A 22,948-nucleotide genomic window follows, 5' to 3' on the forward strand; every position below is an offset into this window, starting at 1 on the left:
CTCGGAGTTGAATAGCTAATTCCGTCACTAGTTATAGTTGATATTTATTTTTTATTTTAATTTTTACTATTTCAATGAATAAAATATGTATGGTTATCGTTTCTAATTGTGGTTGAAAGTTTTAGTTTTATTATTTGGGATAAAATGATTTTTTGATTAATAATTGATTATGGTGTAATATGTTTGAATTAAAGTAAATTTAAAATATAACTAAAAGTGTTTTAGAAATTATACCCATTAATATAAATAAATAAATTTATAAATAATTAACCTAAATTTATTTTTAAAAATGAAGAGTTTTATATATGTATATAAATATATTTATTTATGTGATACAAAAATAGAAAATTATAAGTGAATATATTTTGAAAATTTATGGAAAATATTTTAGATAAAAAAAAATGGAAACATGTGTGTGCTCTTTAAGTTTTTTGGATTTTAAATTTAAATTTTAAATATAATAATATTTTATACTCCCTCCGTTCTGGCTATTGTGTCTACGTTATTGTAAATATGATAATTTAGATGAGTATAATTCGTAAATAATTAAAAATATATTAGTGAAAGTAATTATTATATAATAAAAATAATTATAGATTAAATTAAGATAACTAATTAATTTAACTAAAATTAAAAATTTTATAATGAAATTAAAATGTATAATTATTTTTTAAAAAAGAAAGTAACAAAATAGGTATAACAAATAAAAATAAAAAGATAAACATGATAAGTAGGACGAATAGAGTATAAGATAATTAGATACAATTTAAATACTTTCAAAATTTAAACCTCTGACGATTATAAATTCACATTCACGCCATCATATCATCCGGTAATATTTTATATATATCAAAAGAGTTTCATATATAAAAATTGGGCATGAATGTTGATTTCATCCAATGTTATACAAGAAATCAACATATATATATATATAATTTTGTAAATTTATAATACAATATTTTCTCCGTATGTCTTTAAGGATCACATTTATATTTTGGGTCATTGTATTTAACATTAAAAATATTTTTATATTTATATAATTTTTTGTACAAATATTCTTTAATTAGTATTATAAGACACTAATAAAGGTATTTTTGTAATTTTTTTTATTTATACTATATTTTGATATAATAATTAATATTCAAATCAACACGAAAAAAAGTAAATAAAATTCTTAGAACCGAACAGAGGTATTATATGTTATATATGTTATATTCTAATTCAAATATATATTACTCCCTCCGTCCCACATGCCATGTCCATGTTGCCGTTTCTCTCCGTCCCACGTACCATGTCACTTTCCTTTTTCGCACTTTAATTTTATTTTAAATTTTTTAATTTTTTTTAAATTTTAATTAAACTAATTAGTTATCTTAATCTCAATTTATAATTATTTATATTATAGGATAATTATTTTCACTAATACATTCTTAATTATCTACTAATTACACTTCTCCTGAAATACCGTGTCTACAGTGTAACAGACGATATGTGGAACGGGGATAGTATATTATAATTCAACATATGTTGTAAATATATGTTGATTATGTATGTAACATATGATGATTCGAACAAATCAATAATATGCCGAATCAATAGAGAATTTGCAAACATAAAAATTATATATATATATATAATACTTCCTCCGTCCACAAATTAATGTTCTACTTTCCTATTTGGGACGTTCAACAACTATTGTCCTATTTCCTTTTTTAAACACAAATTTTATATTTTTACTCTCAATTCATTTATTACTTTTAATCTCTACTATATAATTAAGGGCAAATTTGTCGATTCATAACAAAAAGACAATCACCTAAAAATATCGTACAAATATACTTTAGTACTATAGAAATTGGACGGAGGGAGTATAAATATATAATATGCCTTGGGTGCCCCTCTCCCTCGATCACGGTCTCCCTTATTGTAGTTTAGACGGTGATATTAGAATAAATTATTGTATTTGTTTACAATTTTTATATTTGCTTACCATTTTTTATATTATTATTTTTTTAATAATACATTAAAAGATTATGCTACAAACTCTAAGAAATAAAAATAAAGGTAGCTTTTATCCGACATATGAATGATGTGAGAGAGTGATGCGTTCATCTGCACGTTCTAATCAATTATTGCCCCCAACTATATTTATTAATTATTTTTTTCAAACTATATTTATTTATTTATGAGTCAACAATAAATCCCAACAGTGCTTTGCAAATTTTCAACAAAATAATTGAGAGTTTGTGCGCAATATAATTAATTAAAATAAAATAAAATAAATTGAATTGAACAAGTATTATTATAATTAATTTGACTACGATGATTTGGACGCTTTTAAGAACGTTTATAATACTCTCTCGTCCACAAACTAACGCGTTACTTTTCTATTTGGAATGTCGAAAGACTATTGTCTTCTTTTTATTTTTATACATAAAATTTACTCTTTTACCTTTACTTTATTTACTCTTCATTTTCAATACACAAGATTAAGGACAAATTTGTCATTTTATAACAAAAATTTTAATTACCTAAAAATACATGTAAATATCAAATAAGACATTAAAAAATGGACGAGGAAGTACAATTTTATATACTCTCTTTGGCTGTCAACACGTATTATTTTATAAATAAATTAATTAATATATATATTTTTTAAATTTTATTTTGTTGATTACTTGAATAAGATTTCATTAGTGGTGCCTTTGCCATAATTTGAGGTTTTGACTACTAATATTTTCATCTCGACAAAAATGTGACTGTAATTAATTTCCTGAATTTATTTAATAATTCAACACAATATTGACAATGCATGATATAATGATAGATAACACATAATATAACAATAAATATTTATATATTTTTTTCGTCTTAATTCAAAATATTTTTTTTTATCATTTTTGTTCGTCCCATTTCGAAGTATTATTTTTTTATTTTAGTAAAATTAATTATATATTACTATTAAAATACCTTTAATTTTCATCTAAATTACAAACATACTATTACACATACAATTACTTTTTACATAAAATAAGAGGGCAAAAATGTCAAAACCTCTTATATACATCCACTAACTAATAAAATATTACTCCCTCCGTCCAAATACAATAGTTTTGTTTACCATTTTTGTCCGTCCCAAAATAATAGTCTTATTTCCATAAATAACCATATCACCATAAAATTACCTCTACTTTTTCATTTTTATTACACAATTGCCACTACTTTTTACACTAATACACTCACAAGGGCAAACAAGTCTTTTATCCATACTTTTTACCAACTACCAATATAATATCAATATTCCTTAAATCTCGTGTCTAACCCAATTAAGACTATAGTTTTGAGACGAAAGAAATATTATTTTTTAATTTACTACAAAACTCCATATGACCCATTTGGACAGGAACGGAGGAAGTAATTTATATTAATATAATAAAAATATAACACATGATCTGATAGTACGTAATAATTATCCATATAATATATAATACCATTGATGTTAACACACAAATATGTCCTTACACAACATTCTATGAGTATGAACTATCGTCACAGTTTCAATTAACTATTAACACAACATGTGTTATGTTCTTTGTTTAATTTTGATGTATCGAGAATAAATCAGCATCATGTTGATTGGTTCTAGTAAACACAACAATATTTTCTTTATGAGTTTAACAAGAATTAACGATTCTAATACCTTTGTAACATTATTAGATGATAATATTCATTTATCTAATAATTAAATAGATGATATTTCTACATAGGATAGTCAACATATATATATATATATATTGGGTAAACTGGTTTTTTAATCCTGTAACTGGACCTCTTTATCATTTTAGTCCTATAAGTGAAGCATGTCGCAAACTAGTCCCATAAGTGAAAAAATTTCGCTGTTTTAGTCATCCGGCGCCGGAGACGCCTGCGTGGCTCGCCGAAAGTGACGTGTCCGCCAGGTCAGCGACACCTGGCGGATACGTGAAATTTTTTTTTTTAATTTTTAAATTTTTTTTAATTGGACCAAATAAAAAAAAATACATATAAAATTTAAAATAAGTTTTAAAAAATGCAAGGTTAATGTGAATTGTTTCTTCTATAGTTTGAGTAAATATAGATTTTAAAAAAATGGTTTAGAATAATATTTTAATGGAGAATAATTATTTTGTCAATAAATTCAAAAAGTTGATGAACCTTTACCTTTAAATCATATTGGTGTTAATTAAAAACAACATTTAAAGCAAATAATAAATGATAACACTTAAAGTGACCAAATGTAGTATTTAAATGAGGTCAATTGAATATGTCTTTAATCATTCTAAAAAAAAAATAAAAATAAACATTGAATAGACTTTTTCCTTGCTTACATAATGTCTTTAAATCAAGTAAATAAAAAAATGTCTTAGAATCACAAAAGTGTATAAAAAAATAAAACTTTTAATCAACTTTGAATAGACATTATCCTTACTCATAAAACAAGTTTCGTTTTCAAGATTATTTGTGCCTTTTGGTAGGTTTTGATAATTATGTATTTGAATTTTATTTTTTTAAAAAAATTAAATTATAAAAATTATATTTGATATATATCTTGTAAAATATAGTATTAAATAATTAAACAAGAAGATTTATAATTTAAATATTTTGAGAGAAAAAATAATTATATTGATTTAGAAAGATGATCGAAAACCTTCCCATTAGTTTTTGAATGTCAATCAATTTAATTAATTTATTTATTCTAATTGATCTCTACAATTATGTGTGCTAAATAACCTTTGCATATTGATTGTAGAAAACATTATTATTATTATTATTTTTTTTTTGTTTTTTCTATCCTCAAAAGAAAAGTTATATATATATATATTAATAACTGCTTTAGCTACTGTGTTAATTGAGTCAAATCAATATAATACTATTTGACCCGTCAACAGATGTTCGTAAAAAAAATAACAAATATTAATATAATATATAGTGCATATTTTAATAGTAAATTGTATAATTACATATAACAAATATATATTCTGATTTCAGGTTGTCATATGCTCACTTTCTTTTTCGGGTTGTCATAAAAAAAAATATTCTCGTTTTTTTTCTAAGTAAAAAATCATTATATTTTTGTATTTTTTTTTACTATAAAAGAATAAATTAATTATTATTATTCACTTTTATTAAAACTCGTACCCGACCAAATGAGCACACATTTGCTTGAAAGAGAAAGTATCAGTTATGTCAGATCAAAAATGTTTTTGGTAGAATTTGAAGAGATGACCTTGTAGTTATGAGTGAAGCACTAAATTAATTGAGTCATCCCCAAATTCTCAATCATGAATGAATATATTCTCTCAAACCTTAATTAGGGAAAGGCCAAAATTGAGGAGAACACGATGTGATGCCTTGGAGAATATTTAAAAGGGTGGCTATATATGTTTGGGGATATGATGTCAGATATTTAATTAAAATAGTATATTAACATATTTTTACAATTATTATTATTATTATTAAATAATAATAATATTATATTAATTAGTGGAAGTGTTAAACATAATTTTGATATTTTTATTTTACAAGTTAAAAGAAATGAATATTTTTGTAAAAGTTAAAGGATAGTTTAATATTTATATACACCATGAATTACTTTTAATACTCTCTCCGTCCCATAATAAAATATCAATTTTTCTATTTTAGTCCGTCCCATAAGAAAGTATTATCTATCTAACATTACAAATACCCTTACAACTTAAAATATATTACACAAATGTCATTACCTTTATATCACACAAGGTTATTTTAGTCATTTCCACTTTATTCCTACTATATTCCAATATAATACTAATATTTATAAAACAACGTGCAAAAAACATATTTTTTTATTGGACGGAGGGAGTATATTTAATTGGGATGTATAGAGTAAAATTTTATTTAATATGTATCAATAAAATAATTCAAATAAAAATATGTATTTTATAAGATTTTTTTTAAAAAAAAAAGAAAAGACTGTTAAAACAATTAAGATAACTTTTAAAAAAAAAAAATAATAAGTACTATATATAATCCTTATCTATATTTATTTACTTCTTCCATCTAATTTCAAAGTATTTATTTTTTATTTATTTAAATTTTTATTTAAATTATAAATATACCATTACACATACACTTATTTTATACGGTACAAAAATATTAAAACCTCTTATATATTTTTATTAATCAGTAAAATATTATTATTTTTTAATCTACTAAAAAATTTCAAATGACTAATTTGAAATAAACCGGAAGGGAGTATAATTATTAGGAATTATATTAATAAAAGAAGTTTTTAATATATTTATTTATTTATTAAATAAATAAAGAGATATTAAGGTTGCATTTAATATTTTGAAGATATATTAGATTTTTAATTGTTTTGAAAAAAAATGAATATAAAATAAGGGTTCGTTTGGTTTTAGAAAAAATGAGTATCCTATAATATAAATAAATATTGGATGTAATATTTATATAAATAATAAATTATTATTGTAATAATTTAAAGAAAAATATGTATTTTATATGATTTTCTTTTTCTTTGAAAAAAAATAATTGTTAAAACAATTAGCGTAACTCTTTTTTTTTTTTTTTTTCAAAAATGTATTATATATAATCCTTATATACTTATGTACTTCTTTCATTTCATTTTAAAGTATTATTTTTATCAATTTCGTCAGTTCCATTTCAAAATATTTATTTTTTATTTTGGAAAATTAATCATACATTAATATTAAAATATCTTTAACTTTTACTTAAATTACAAATATACCATTACACATACAATTACTTTATGACGGCGCCTACTGTGCTAAATTTTAAAATTCAGCATTGTGCTTATAATACATCACAACACACAGTGTGCTCTCAGACAATACACGGTATTACTATCGGTAGCACACAGTCTGCATTCATATAATACAAATACAACACATGAACTAACAAAGCATGCTATAGTCTTATAAAGCACAATCAATACTTGATTTAAACACACTATATACTGTTGTACAGCACAATCAATGCTTAAATCAACAACACAAATATAACACATGTTATAGTTTTATATAACACAAATACTAATTGATTTCAGCACACCACGTACTGTTATACAAGACGCTATAATTATGAAGCAACATCACCTGTCATTAGTATACACAACATCTGCAGTGTATAATAAGACTTTGTGTTGTTTCTATATATTACGGATGCTGATTTTTCCACTTCAGCACTCTAATTGATCCCTTACTTGTAAAAATGTTAGAATCTCTTACATATTTTCACTGACCAATAAAATACTGCAATTTTTTAATTTACTACAAAATTTCAAATAGTTTTTTTGAAATTGACAGGAGAGAGAGTACAATTATTAGGAATTATATTAAAGAAGTTTTTAATATATGCATTTATTTATTAAATAAAGAAAGTGATATTAAGGTTGCATTTAATATTTTGAAGATATTTTAGATTTTTAATTGGTTTAAAAAAATAATATAAAATAAGAGTTTGTTTGGTTTTAAGTTATAATTTATTATTAATACTTTAATATTAAACAAATAGTAGCAGAGATATTTTTATATTTTTTTTTATTATTTTTACTATATATTAATATAATTTTAATATTAAAAATATACGTGTAAAACGCAAATATTACTCTTCTTCTGGGATAAAGAATGTATAAAATACTTCTTCAAATATATATATTATCATTTTCTTCGATCTCATAGTAATATATATATGTTTTTTTTTGTTAATAATTATAGACTACTATTTAATATAAATATTCATATTTTCTTACATATTTATCATTATATTATTATTTTTATATTAAAAAGTAAAATATTTTTATACTACTTTTAATTACTTAATTACTAGAATTAAAATATTGTTATATGTTAAAATTTGTACAAATAAATACTCTCTCCGTTTTATTTATAAAGGATTTTTTGGAATTTGGTAATAAAAATTAAAAACTATTAATATTTTATATATTAGTGAAAGTTTATATGTAAGAGTTTTTAATGTAAAATTTTTGTAATTTATCTTTATGTAAAATATAATTGTATGTATAATGATATCTTTGTAATTTAAATAAAAATTAAAGATATTTTAGTACTAGTGTATGATTACATTATATTTTTTAGTGAGACACGTAAAAATATTTTGAAGTGGAACAAAAAAAAAAAATACATACTTTTACTTGGAATAAAAATATTATTATTGTTTATATTATCAAATATAATTTAAAAATATAAAATGAAGAAATCCAATGTAAATTATAGGTGGATCCACATTAAGAGGTGGTTAGTAAAAACTAACCCAACAAACCCTTTCTTGATTCATCATAAAGACAGCACAGCACACCCCCATCTGCACCTACACTCATTGGCTGTTACTCTTCGAAACTCTTTTATATATATATAATTATTGGACAGTGCCATTCTTCATCTTCATCTTCATCTTCTTCTTCCTTCTGTCATCTCTCTTACCAACCTCAACAGCATCAGCCGAGGCAGAATTCAATTCATTCCCTCCACTGTGTCTCCTCATTCTTATCCACTAATTAATAATTCCCTCTCCATCTCTGCAATTAATTAATTAATTGAGCCATGAGCCAGAGCAGGAGAGACCGAGAATTATCAGACCGGAAAATGGAGGAGGAGACACCGCCGGCGAGGATTAATAATAATAATAATAACGATGATGATGAAGTAATATTAGCGGAGTCCGAGGAGGAGGAGGAGGAGTGGAAATCGAGGAGGTCGGCGCCATGGCAGAAGCAGATAACGGTGAGGGGGGTGGTTGCGAGCGTGGTGATCGGGTCGCTGTTCAGCGTGATAGCGATGAAGCTGAATCTGACAACGGGGATCACCCCGAACCTGAACGTGTCGGCGGCGCTGCTGGGGTTCATCCTCGTCTCGGCCTGGTCCAAGGTTGTCCGGAAGGTCGGGATGTCTTCTTCCCCCTTCACCAAGCAGGAGAACACCATGATCCAGACCTGCGTCGTTGCATGCTACGGAATCGCCGTCGGAGGTCGCCACGTCATTCATTTTATTTTCTCTCTCTCTAGATCTCTCTCTCTCTCTCTCTCTAAATATATAAATATTTGCAGGGGGGTTTGGATCGTACCTGCTGGGGATGAACAGGAAGACGTTCGAGCAGTCGGGGGGGTCGAGCGTGGAAGGCAACACAGCCTCCAGCGTCAAAGACCCTTCACTCGGCTGGATGACTGCTTTCCTCTTCCTCGTCTGCTTCATCGGACTTTTCGTCCTCGTCCCTCTCCGAAAAGTAAGTAATACGAGTACTACTTTACTCTACTGGACACACTTTTATTCATTTAACAATATCCATTTTTCAAAAATCAATCACATAAAATGCATTTTATTTCTCACAAAAAATCAAATCAAAAACTAAATTTTTATTTTATCCAAACTTTCAAATTTCCAAAATCTTCCAAAACCCCTGTCTAAACAAACTCAAAATTTTGATAATTTTTATTCTAAAACGTCATACTAACTAAATACTGGTAATTTTTTGCTATTATATTAAAAAAAATATAGTATTGTTTGAAATTTATTTTAAGCGAAGTAAGGACCACAAACTAGTTATCCATCTCGATTGAATTATATAAATCTCCATAATTAAAAAGATATATAGTCAACGCTTCCTGCAATTGGGATCTTTAGTAGTAGCAGTAGTAATTAATTAATTACTTATTACATACAGTGCAATTAAATTAATTTACTAGTTTTTACAGTAGTGCAATTTCAATTATAATTAATTTATTTTTGGGGGTGGGTGGGTCAGGTTCTGATAGTCGACTACAAGTTGACGTTCCCAAGCGGAATGGCGACGGCAGTACTGATCAATGGCTTCCACAGCAAGGGCGACAAATTCGCCAAGTAGTAGTATATCATTAATCTTAATTAATTTATCCAAAAATTAATGTAATAATTAATTAATTAAATATATATATATATACTTGGCATGTGCATGTGCATGTGCATGTGCAGAAAGCAGGTCGGGGGATTCTTGAAGTCGTTCAGTGTGAGCTTCGTGTGGGGTTTGTTCCAATGGTTTTTCGCCGCCAAAGAAGGGCTCTGTGGTTTCGTCCAATTTCCCACTTTCGGACTGCAAGCCTGGAAGCACACGTACGCTACTTGTACCTTTTGACTTTCTTTAATTAATTTCAATTTTTGGGGACTTTAAGATTGATTTTTGGTTTGCAGATTTTATTTTGACTTTAGCTTGACTTACGTGGGGACAGGGATGATCTGCTCCCACATAGTCAACTTTTCGTTGCTTCTTGGAGCAGTGCTCTCTTACGGGATGATGTGGCCTCTCATTGCCAACCTTAAAGGCAAATGGTTCCCTTCCACTATACCCGAAGCCAGCATGAAGAGCCTTAATGGCTACAAGGTTCATTTCTTTTTCTTTTTTTCTCCTTTTTTTTTTTTTTTTTTTTTATCTATTTTAAAATTATACTCTCTCCGTCCCAGATACCCTATCTACTACACTATAGACACGGTATTTTAGGAGAAGTGTAATTAGTAGATAATTAAGAATGTATTAGTGAAAATAATTATTCTATAATATAAATAATTATAAATTAAGATTAAGATAACTAATTAGTTTAATTAAAATTAAAAAATTTAAAATGAGATTAAAGTATGTAATCATTTTCCAAGAAAGAAAAGTGACATGGTACGTGGGACGGACATAAACGGCAACGTGGACATAGTATCTGGGACAGAGGGAGTACTATCTATTGTAACAAAGGAACTTAATAGATAGTATGATATTGTGACAAAATCTTTTCAAATTTACTTTTGAACTTTGCTAAAAGTGATTTTTGTTTGTTTTTTTATTTTTATTTTTGTGTTCAAATTTATTTTTTAGCTTTTTTTTATGACTTTTTAAAGATATAGACTTTGTTTACACAATATATTTTAACTCATTTTGTACTATTTATTTTTAAAAAAACATCATATCAAATACATTTTTTCTCTTACAAAAAAGCTTCGAAACTCCCTATCTAAACAAAGCCTATAGTTATAAAGATAAAACAAAACAAAAAACAAGGTATAAATTTAAAGAAAATTATAAATATTTTGAGATATCTCGAAATAAATGACAATGAATAAATTGCTACAAAGAAAGCCTAATGGTCTTCCTTAGTTTGGTTGAAAATTAACTTTGTTCTTTTTCAGAGTAGACAAATAAAAAAAAATGACAGATTTTTTTTATTATAAAAACAATTTTTTATAATATATCATATTGAATGCAATTATTTAAATTAGAATTTAAAATTCAAATACAAAATCAAGAATTTTAGTTTAGAAATTGCATTATATTTATTTTTAAACACTTATATTTTTTTTTATTTTATACTGATAACATATGAAATATATTTTTGAATATATTTTAATTGGCGGGATTCTATGTAATGTTTTATAAAATATAAATAAAACTTTTATTGATTAATCGATTTATTCATGGAATTCCCTATTTCTTGGCAGGTGTTCATCTCCATTGCTCTCCTCCTCGGCGACGGACTCTACAACTTCGCTAAGATACTGTATGTCACTGCAGTTAATATGCGCGGTCGGATCAATGCAGCCAAAGCTCAAAATTCAGGTAAATATATTCGTAATAATATTAGATCCGAGACACATTTAATATTTATTTTTTAACTCAAAATATAATATTTACAAACGGATATGGTTAGGTGCTAAATCAGGGCATGGTAATGATACATGCAATATATGACTGAAATTAAAACAATATGTGTTGTCACTGCACGAAAAAATTATTTTTGTAACAAAACTTTTTTGTCTTTAAATATACTTTTTTCCGTTACTAATGACATCAGAGACGGAATTGAGAATAGAATTACGTTAGTTACATAAACTTTAGGGACGGAATTCCGTTATAAATATATTATTTTTTTGTAGTGTGTGTATATCATTACAGTATATTGTGTGTAGTATTAACATGTTAAATGTGCTAAGATTAATGTCGGTATGTACTGTTAACATTCACATTATGTTAATAATGTGATCTTGAATGAGAGCAATTATAACATGTGTCTATATTGGGGTGTCTATTTTTATCATATACATAATAGAATTAATCGGTGTTGATTAATTCCAATCAATACTGCAACCCATTGTCGTTTTAAACATAATTTTAAAAAAAAATATATATATTTTTTATTAAACAATTTTTTAACCTAAAATATCAAAAACATCCAAAAAAAAAAAAAATGTTAATTTGATACTCCCTCCGTCCCAAAAGTATAATGTTTGTTGTGTTTGGCACGAGATTTAAGGAATAATGATATTATATTAGCAGTTGGTAAAAAGTAATGATAAATGACTTTTTTGCCTTTGTGAGTATATTAGTGTAAAAATTAGTGGCAATTTCGTAATAATAATGAAAAAACAGGGATAGTTTTATGACGATATGGTTATTTATGAAAATGAGACTATTGTTTTGAGACGGACAAAAATGATAAACAAGACTATTGTATTGGGACGGATAGAGTATATGTTTGAGAATAATAAAATTTCAAAGTATAATAATTATTTGATATAATATACTTAATATTAATATAATTTCAAATATAATACTTTTAATAAAAAATGATGTTTAATTTTATATATGTTTATAGAAAAATCATAATAAAAAACGGCAAAAATGCTTATAATCCACCTGTAGTTTAAAAAGTTTGCATCATTCTCTAATTCAAAAACTGCATGAAATTTTCTCATGTTTTCATAACATTACATTAAGATCCCTTTTCTAGGGGATTTTATGCAGATTTTTTAAAAATACGAAAGAATCTCACACAATTTTTAGTGAACTATATGCAATATTTTTTAAAATATGAGTAAATTTTATACAATTTTTAAATCACAAGAAAATTATGATACCCACTTTCCAAAGTAGAAATAAATTATAAGCAATTTTGTCATAAAAAATCATCAAAAAACCCTTATATTATAAATTGGGCTCTAACATAAGCAATGACTTAATGTACCTTTCATGTACATGTCCATTATTTATTACTACGGGCAATTTCTGTATAAAGAACTAATTCAAAATTCATTCATTTTACGTTTTAAAAAAAATAAAAAAATTATTGTCAAATACTCTCCGTTCATTTAATAAATTTATATTTACTTTTTGCGTCATTGCATTTAATATTAAAAATATCCTTATATTTGTATTTTTTAATTTTATTTTTTTGTATAAACGCCATTCTATTACTATTATAACACTAATAGAAGTATTTTTGTCCATTTTATTTAATTTGTACTATATTCTGATATAATAATTAATATTCCAAAATCAACAAAAAAACGCAAATACAAACTTTACAAATGGACTGAGAAAGTATAAATCGACTTATGATCATCGATAATATATATATTTTTTTCGAGATCTCATGCAACGTGTAGCTACATTCGACGCTGACGACAATGTGTTTCTCAATGCAGAGGCGTCGGGCGAACACAAGAGCGGAGACAACGCGCGTAACGACGAGGTATTTGTAAGAGAAAGCATCCCGTTGTGGCTAGCCGGCACCGGTTACCTACTCCTAGCCGTAATATCGACCATAGCGATCCCCCACATAATACCCGAGCTCAAATGGTACTTCATACTCATGTCCTACGTAGTCGCGCCGTCTCTAGCCTTTTGCAACGCCTACGGCGCGGGATTGACCGACATAAACATGTCGTACAACTACGGAAAAGTGGGCCTATTCACGATCGCCGCGATGTCGGGGAAGGAGCACGGCGTCATCGCCGCACTCGCCGCTTGCGGGCTCTTCAAATCGATCATCAACGTCTCGTGCATCCTTATGCAAGATTTAAAGACTGGGCATTTGACGTTGACGTCGCCGCGGGCGATGCTGCTCAGCCAGGCGATCGGGACGGCGTTGGGTTGCATCGTCTCGCCGTTGAGCTTTTTCTTGTTTTATAAGGCGTTCGACGTCGGGAACAATGCCGGGGAATTTAAGGCGCCGTATGCGATAATTTATCGCAACTTGGCCATCATTGGGGTGCAGGGCTTCTCGGCCCTGCCCCAGCACTGTTTGCAGCTTTGCTACGGGTTTTTCGCGTTCGCCGTCGCGGTTAATTTGGCGAAGGATATGGCGCCGGCGAGGGTCGGGAAGTGGATGCCGCTCCCGACGGCGATGGCGGTGCCGTTTTTGATCGGAGGGTACTTTGCGATCGATATGTGCGTCGGGAGTTTGTTGGTGTTTGTGTGGCAGAAAGTGCGCCCCGCGACGGCGCGGGTGATGGTTCCGGCGGTGGCGTCGGGGTTCATTTGCGGCGAGGGGCTGTGGTCGCTGCCGGCGTCGATCTTGGCGTTGGCGAAGATCCGGCCGCCGATTTGTATGAGGTTCTTGCCGGCTTCTGCGCTCAAATGATGTCCTTAAGTATTTTTTTATTTGAAACTATGAGTGATAACGAGGATGAAATGACGTTGTAGATGCCAATGAAGTTTTATTTTCTAGCACAAGTGCAAAATTTCCGAACTATATATACATACAGTTTGATGTGAAGCATTTTTTTTTATGATTCCAAATGTAACGAGGGTTGCAAGAAAAATGGCAATCCACATATGATTTGAGTGGGTTGACAATGAGTTTGGACATATTTGAAACTGGATGTGGAGCTAACTTATATTCGGTAAGAATATACTTCTTCCGTCGAGTTAAAAAGTATACATATTTCTATTTTAAGACGTTAAATTATAAAGTAAATATTTTATTAAATACCTTACTTTTTTTCCATAAATATCCTTACCTTACATCACATCATTACTTTTACACCAAAAAAGCAAAGGCAAAAATGTCATTACACTACTTTTAACTACCCACTATAATTAAAATACTATTATTTTTTAAACACCACGCCAAAAGTAATTGTATACTTTATGAGTTGACGGAGGGAGTATTTTATTATTTAAATAAAAAATATACTCCCTCCGTTCCGTCACAGATGATTTTTTTTTTTTGTGTACGTCCCACAAAAGATGACCTCTTTCTATTTTTGACAATTTTATCAATTTTAAACATATTTAACAAATATAAATCAATTTAATTAAACTTCTAACATCTTACGCATAGAACTCAAAACCCTTTTATTTTTATCTCTCTATTCAATTAACATAATTTTTTATCTATATTTAAAACTTCTCATTTTTTATAAACTAATTTATGGTTAAATAAAAAAAATATTTGTATTATATAAAATTTTATTATCTACAAAATGATATCCATATTGCATATATTTTTTCGAGATATAATCTTAAAATTTTTTAAAATACCAATAATATTATTCATATAAAAAATAATAAACTAATATCGTAACTTATTATTAAGAATTTACTAATCTACACTACCTAAAAAACCGTATCCCTAATAAAAGGGTTCATCCATCGCGGGACAAAGAGAATATTTTTGTAGTATATATGGACCTCATTATGTATTACAAATATCTTTATATGTATACTTATTTACAACAATATTACATTATTACGGTTAACTTTACACATTATAGAAATAAAATAATTTTTACATACTAAGACAATTATCAACTATCACCAACTCTCATTAAATATAATATTTATTAAATTTCGTACGAAAGAGTATAATTTTTGTGAGTTCATCAAGTTAGGGTTTAAGGATAGTTAGACCTAGTTCAAACTTGACTCGATTAATATAATAACAATATATTTGTGATATTTAAAAAATAATAATTTCTATCGTATAAATATTTTATTGAATTTGATTTATTAATGTTTGATGATTTTATTATAATTTTTTAAAAATAAATACATAATTTGGATGTACGCCATGCTCGAGTTCGAGTTGTTGGGTGAAAGTATTAAAGAATCATAAAGATATTTCAGGTATTTCGAACACATAAAGTATACACCAGATCAAGTTCAAATATAATCAAATTTGAAAATAACCAAATCCAATATAAGTCGCGAATCTAATGATATATATTCGGATTGGATCTTGAGCTGTGATATCTTTAAATTTAATTATAAAGTTTGAATTCATGAATTTACAGTGACAAATTCACCCATGCCTAAGTTTAATTACAAAGTTTAGAACCCATAATTTTACGATCGCAAGTTCACCCCACAATCTCGACAGGATTTTCCGTATATTCTAGTCCGAAGTGATAGGTTATATCTTCCGGAACTTTATTGGAACTTTATTGATCTTTCTATACATATACATAATTAGTATTAGTAGATTATTTGTATATTTTCTTTTCAAATAGATTTGGATCATCTATGATCTACCTTAATTCTTTTTTCTTTTTTTTTTTTTCCCTTCAGTCATCGAATACATGAAAAATGTTCTGTTTTCTGTGAAGTACAGGACCAAAATAGAGATAATATATACATACAATATGAATGATAATTAGTCATAAATAAATGTTATCATTACTATAGTTATATTATGATTATTACAAAATTTATTAGTATAATTATACAGTGAGATTTTAGACACTTTTTACAAAATAAAAATTAGATATCATAATATAAAATCTTATTTATTTCATAATATAAAATCTTATTTATTTATTTACTTTTTTAATAGTGGGTTGAATTATAAAATTGGTGAAGAATTTACCCCTTGCTATTATATCTCTCTCAGGGCAGTTACAATGGAGAAAAGTTCTCCACTTTGGAGAACTTGCCAACTAGAAAAATTATATATAAAAAAACAAAAATAAAATAACAAGAGATTTTCTCTCCAAATAAAATAAAATTATATATAACACATCTTTTGTCCCCGTGTCGAACCAATTAGGGGTGACAGACGGATGCCTCTTTACTACTTTTTTTTTTTTTTCATTTTTTTAAATAAAAATTTAATTTTTATTGCAATTTACAAATTCACCCCTAAATTTAATTTACAATTTTATTTCACTTTAAACCCCAGATATGATTTTTATTTTTGTTTGAACGACCCAGCCATTCCATCGCCGACCAGGCCGTCGCCACCGCTCACCACCTAGTCTCTCGCCGTCATCATTGTCCAGTCCGTTGCTGCTCTATTCCCTCTCCTCCCAAGTACACGGTGATATTTCCTCTTTCCCAACCCACCCACCATCAGAAATCCTCCAGCCATCTTCTAATCGTCTTGCCGAGCTAAAGATGGGTACGATTTTTACAATTTTAATCTAATTTTATTGATTTAGGATTTAAACTTTATTGTTTTTTGTGTTAATTCTAATATCGATATATTTGAGATTTTTTAATTTTAGGTTTATGATTTGTGAATACAGAGTTAAATTTTGTTTTTTCAATTTCAGGTTTATAATTTGTTAAACATGGTTAGATTTTGTTCTTTAGGGGCTGTGTATACAATTTTTTGAATTGTTTGGAGATAAGTTTGATTTTGAGTGCTTCATTTTGTCTCGGCACAACCCACGGCTTATGAATAAGATATTCTGTATCTTTCAGCTATTCTGTTGGGAAGAGGTAAATGATTAAAGTTCGTTTTTAGTGTAATTTTTATGTATAAATGAAAGTTAAGGTGTTGTTTGTTCTATGATTGCCGAAACTTGAAACAACTATGAAAATTAAGGTGGTGTTAAGAAAAATTGTTGAAAACTGAAATGGAGAATAAAGTCTTGTGCTGGTCGAATTCTGGGATTAAATTAGTATTTCTTATATTTTGTTTTACTCTGTTATGTTGGTGAACAAATGAAGAAGCATGAGATTAAAAATTTTGTTGTGTTGGTGTTAGGTTAAATGAAGTATATTAGTACTCCATCACTTAAAAAAAATTCATTCAATGTATTATTTTTAGTCTTGGCTCCTATGAAGCTCAGAATATTATTACAACTGCAATGATATTTATGTTTTATTTTGCATGTCTTTTGATAATTTAAACCGAATGACATTATTTATGCTTTGTACTTGCCATCAATTAGGTGTGCAAGCTTATATTTGCATGTTGTCCAAATTTGTTTATATTTAAACTTTAACTTTGTGCAGGGACTAAAGGCTTATATATGCATTCATTTCTTTCTGAAATATATGAAGTTATTGCACCAGGTGTGTTTTGAATATGGATGTGTTTGGATTCAAATGTTGCAACATGTCATGCGAATAATCTATTGGGACTCAACAATGTCAATAATGCCAAATGATGGAAAACTATATTGAGTGGACTTGATTGGTTTTCAAAAGAAGGTCAAATATGCAGATTAAAGAAGAAGAGACCACATCAATTAATTAACTATATCGTCAATAATCTATATATATACATATGCAATCCTGATAGATAATTTTAAGGCAATGTAGACCGACTATTAGATTGTATTAAGCTCAATTGGATTTTATTATGTGTAGCAGTTGGTATACATACTTATACATAATTCCTAATTATGCAGAGTATTACTACTAGATATATTGCTTACATATGTTAGTTGTTTATTTATATAATCAATATGATACAATCAAAAGTGTAGTGAATTAAGAAGTATTATTATTATTATTATTATTATTATTATTATTATTATTATTATTATTATTATTATTATTATTATGCTGTGTACATATGCAAGTTAATATTAATTTACAAACATTAATTTTTTTTTAAGTTTTCAAAATTCATTCATAATAATACAAAATCAACTCTCATAATAGCATTAAACAATAAAAAAAAAATAAAAATTGCAAGCTTAATTTGTCTGCATGAAAGATTTATTAGCAATACAAATGCAGAGACTCAAAACACAAAAACAAGATTCGAAACAATAACAACTCAAGTTGTAGAATCATTCAGCTTGATAGTTGAAATGTTGTTCCATCATCTCTCTTTCTTACAAAATAACCAAAAGATATAAGAAAAGTGTCATCGGCATTGGAAATATCTGCAAAATCATTCCATCTAAAGATAAAACTGATAACTTCGCACAACAAAACAAGTTTCATTCAAACCTATTATATGTCGCCACAAGATCCATGAATACGGGATGACTGAACCTGTATAAATGTAAGTGTTAGTACTTGAGCGAAAATACAATAATTCAAATCATAAAATCACAACATGAATTATATAAAAAAAATACCTCAAGTAATTGAGTGAAATTCAAAGCATATTTTGAATCATCGGGGCATTGGGAATGCAAGTTTGATCTTGAATTAAGTGTTCCAATCTATAATTAAAAATATAAATTAGAAAAAAAAAAAAAAGCATAACGTTAAAAAAATAAAATAAAAAAATAAAGTATAAAAAAGTAAACATATTGCGGGGCTATTTGATCTTGCCTCGATAGAATGTCATGTCCTTCAACACGCGTCTCATTTATAGATGACTATTTAAAAAATAATATAATTATATTAATATCAAGTGAAATAATATAAGGACAAATACTAAAATTATTGCATTTTTTAAATTTAAAATGAATTTCTTTGTACCTCCGGTTGTTTTTTTTTTTTTCTTGGAATTCTTTTCCAACCCACTTTTTGATTTTTTACCGGAACGTATTCTTGCTTTTGTCTTTATCCCCTTCACGTGTACGTTGCCTTCTTTCTCCGGAGCTGCTCTCATCCTTAAAGCTGCTTGAGTATCGCTCACAGATGATCGCTCACTCAAATATTCATTCACCTTCTCAGCGGTCTTCACAAATAATTCTTTAGCCAATTCATATGTTTCTTTAGATTCTGAAGCTCTTATCACTAATTTGTTGAAAAACAAATTCAAATCCCTATACCTAATGCCCGCCATTTTCTTAGGATCATCCACGCCATCTTCCAAAGAAAACACCACTCCACTCTTAGCAGATTTTGTCCATCTTTTCATCACATATTGCTTTGGGATCTTAAAAACATTATTATTTGTCAGGACTTTCAACGCATGATCACATAACAAGCCACCAAATTCAAACTTCTTACAACTACAAGAAACAGTATCATCAAAAGAGTTAAAGTTCACAACATGATACCTTGACCTTCCCAAATAACTGACATGATAAGCTGCTGCTATTTCATAAATGTCACTAAGAACCACCGCACAATCATAAGCTTTCCCTAGTTCATTTTGAAAATCCTTAAAAACTTTAGGTGTATACACACTTGCAACATGTTTCAAGAGTTGAACAGGTAAAGGAAGGACCAGAGCACTCGTACGCGCTTTAAAATCAGCAATCAACTCCTCATATCGGTGAGATACAATTAAATTTTCGAATCGTTCAAAAAATACTCGTAAAGGGTTCTTGGAACTCACAAATCTTTTGACAACACTATTCATACTTTCACTACGTTGTGTCGTAGTAATATCAGCACAAAAGAATTGGCGCCCATATACCAATGCCCATTTTTCTTTTACTCTAAACAATCTCTTCAACCATTCATTCTCCATTATATCATACTTCTCCAACATTTTATCCCATTCACGCATAAATTCATCATCTTCTTCACAATCATAAATACACTTTCCAAAATGATGTGCAAAATCTTTATATTTTTCAAAAACTCCACTTAAATGTATTGCAGCATTTTGATAGATATGCCAAATACATAACCTGTGGCAAGTTTCAGGCGGCCATCTTGTATCTAATGCATTCGCCATAGCATGATCATGATCTGTCAAAATAGTGATAGGCTTTTTTCCACCCATGGTGTCTGCGAATGTATCAAACAATCATTCAAATGAAGGGATTGTCTCATTTTATAAAAGTGAGGCACCAAAGATTATTGTTTGTCGATGATGATTGACACCGACAAACAATGCAAAAGGGCAGATTTCTCTATTCTTTCTATACGTGGTGTTGAAACTCACAACATCTCCAAAATCAGAGTAATCTACTTTCATTCTGCCGTCTGCCCAAAAAAAATTAGTTATCATATCATCTTCATCAACTTGAATTGAATACGAAGTATTCGGATCTTTCTTTTGCATCTCCTGCAAAAACTCAAGCACTCCACCGATATCTCCAATTTTCATATTTTTTGTTCTCTTTGAGCGTAAATAATTCTTATGGTCTTGCTCAATAAATCCTAAGCTGTCTCGGCCACCAGCTTCTTTAACCATAAGATTATGAGAGAGTTTTAAAGTAAGTCCCACACATTCTGCCATCTCAATTTGCAGGAGATGCAAAAGAAATAAACTCAACAACCTGATATTTTTCATTCTCTTTCAAGCAAATTTTTATTCTAGCCTTGCAATCAAATCTTATTATTGGTCATGGCGCTTTCACATTAATACTTCTCCTATCCTCCTCATGTTTTCCTTCAGCACTACAAGCTAAAATTCTGGATATGATTTTACCATTTTTATCTTTATCCATCTTGTGTCTTTTTATGCCAAAACCGATATTTTTAGCATAACTTAGATAGTATTGATATGTTGTTTCCTCTGAATCAAACAACATTCCAATTTGAATTGTTTCGGTCTCTGTTTGAGATGGCGAACCTAAATTATACAATTCCATACCTATAAAGTAAATCACAATCAAATAAAAAATGCCAAATTTCAATGGATTTACAAACAAAAGCACACACAACTACATATATAAATCCACAACAACTAAATTTCAAATCGAATTTTCAAATTAGTAAAATAAATGACAAAAACTCCAAATTTATACTGCAATGAATGATTTTCAAAAAATAGTTTAGCACAATAATAATAATAATAATAATAATTTACCTTTTTTTTTTTGTATAAGAGGATGGAAAAAAAACTGTAACTAAGGATGAAAAACCAAATGAGAGTGCATGACGGTAAGAATAGTGTCTTGAGAAATTTTTCAACGATGACCGGAAGAAGAGAGCGACGGCGACGGGCTGGTCGGCAAGCTGTGGTAACGTACTGGCACCGAGCCACGGCGATGGGGTACTGAATCCTTGTTTCGAAAAAATGTACTGGAATTTAGGGGTTAAAAGAGAAATAAAACTCCTATTGAAATTTAGGGATAAATTTGTAAATTGTAATAAAAATTAAATTTTTATTTTAAAAAAAAAAAGTATAAAAAAGGAGTAAGGATGCATCTGTCTATGGCCCTCCAATTGGATCGACAAGGGCCACAAGGAAAGTCTATCGCCCTCCAATTGGATCGACAAGGGCGACAGAGAGATATATCTGACAGGAGATCCCAACCCGTTTTGAAGATATTCATTTTATGTTATTTGTCCCATTAAAATAGGACACATGACATGTGTATATATATATATATAATATATAAAGTTTCGGAAAAAATGATTCGGAATTTAAAAGGGTTTCAAAGCAAATTAATTTTTGCTTCGGAAATTGTCTCGGAATTGTACCCGAAGAGAAAAGTTTGTTGCCATTTATATTGTTTCGGACTTTCCGAGACTATTTCCAAAGGCTTCAGAATTTCTGAAATAATTGTTAATTTTTTTTAAATAAATGAATATATTTTGAGAGCACGCGCTATATAATAAATTTATTTCAAATTGCTTTGGAATTTCCAAGGCAAATGTTAATTTTATTTTTTTTAAAAAATAAATATATATAAAGACCCACCCCTGCCCGCCGTTGCTGCCCGTCCGCCCGCCGCTGCTGCCACTGTTTCCGGAGAGAAAACGAAGGAGGAGAAGAAGAAGAAGAAAGAGCCTCCCCCGCCCTCGCCCGCCGCTGCTGCACCTGCCGCGGAGACGAAGAGAAAACAAACGAGGAGAAGAAGAAGAAAGAGAATGCTCTGCACATCGCTGCTGCCCCCGCCGCGGCCGCCGCCCGCCGCTGCTGCACCTGCTGCCGGAGATGGAGAGAAAACGAAGGAGGAGAAGAAGAAGAAAGAGAATGCCCTGCCATTGTCGTTGTCACCGCCGCCGCCATTTTCGGAGAAGAAGAAGAATCAGGAAGGGCTGCGTTGACGCTGACGCCGCCGGTCCGCCGCTGTCATCGTGACCGCCGTTGTCTCTT

The 22,948-nt window shown here is 28.8% G+C and overlaps 2 protein-coding genes across 2 annotated transcripts; one reads left to right on the forward strand and one right to left on the reverse strand.

The window, feature by feature from the left end:
- The first annotated feature begins 8,346 nt into the window (after window positions 1–8,346).
- Window positions 8,347–14,587, forward strand: LOC127256001 (metal-nicotianamine transporter YSL1). Its single transcript, XM_051281828.1, has 7 exons — window positions 8,347–9,045; window positions 9,125–9,300; window positions 9,820–9,914; window positions 10,026–10,163; window positions 10,242–10,431; window positions 11,532–11,649; window positions 13,515–14,587. The coding sequence occupies exons 1-7, from the start codon at window positions 8,622–8,624 to the stop codon at window positions 14,450–14,452; spliced, it is 2,079 nt and encodes a 692-aa protein (XP_051137785.1). The 5' UTR covers window positions 8,347–8,621; the 3' UTR covers window positions 14,453–14,587.
- Window positions 14,588–19,535: 4,948 nt separating this feature from the next.
- Window positions 19,536–22,861, reverse strand: LOC127255865 (protein FAR1-RELATED SEQUENCE 5-like). Its single transcript, XM_051281617.1, has 5 exons — window positions 22,550–22,861; window positions 21,876–21,927; window positions 20,007–20,685; window positions 19,776–19,958; window positions 19,536–19,620 (listed from the first exon to the last, which is right to left on the reverse strand). Exons 1-5 carry the CDS (start codon window positions 22,859–22,861, stop codon window positions 19,536–19,538), a joined length of 1,311 nt encoding a protein of 436 aa, XP_051137574.1.
- Between the last annotated feature and the right edge of the window lie 87 nt (window positions 22,862–22,948).

Source organism: Andrographis paniculata, unplaced genomic scaffold, assembly GCF_009805555.1.
Source record: "Andrographis paniculata isolate CXL003 unplaced genomic scaffold, ASM980555v1 Contig54END, whole genome shotgun sequence".
In the NCBI taxonomy this organism is placed as follows: Eukaryota; Viridiplantae; Streptophyta; class Magnoliopsida; order Lamiales; family Acanthaceae; genus Andrographis; species Andrographis paniculata.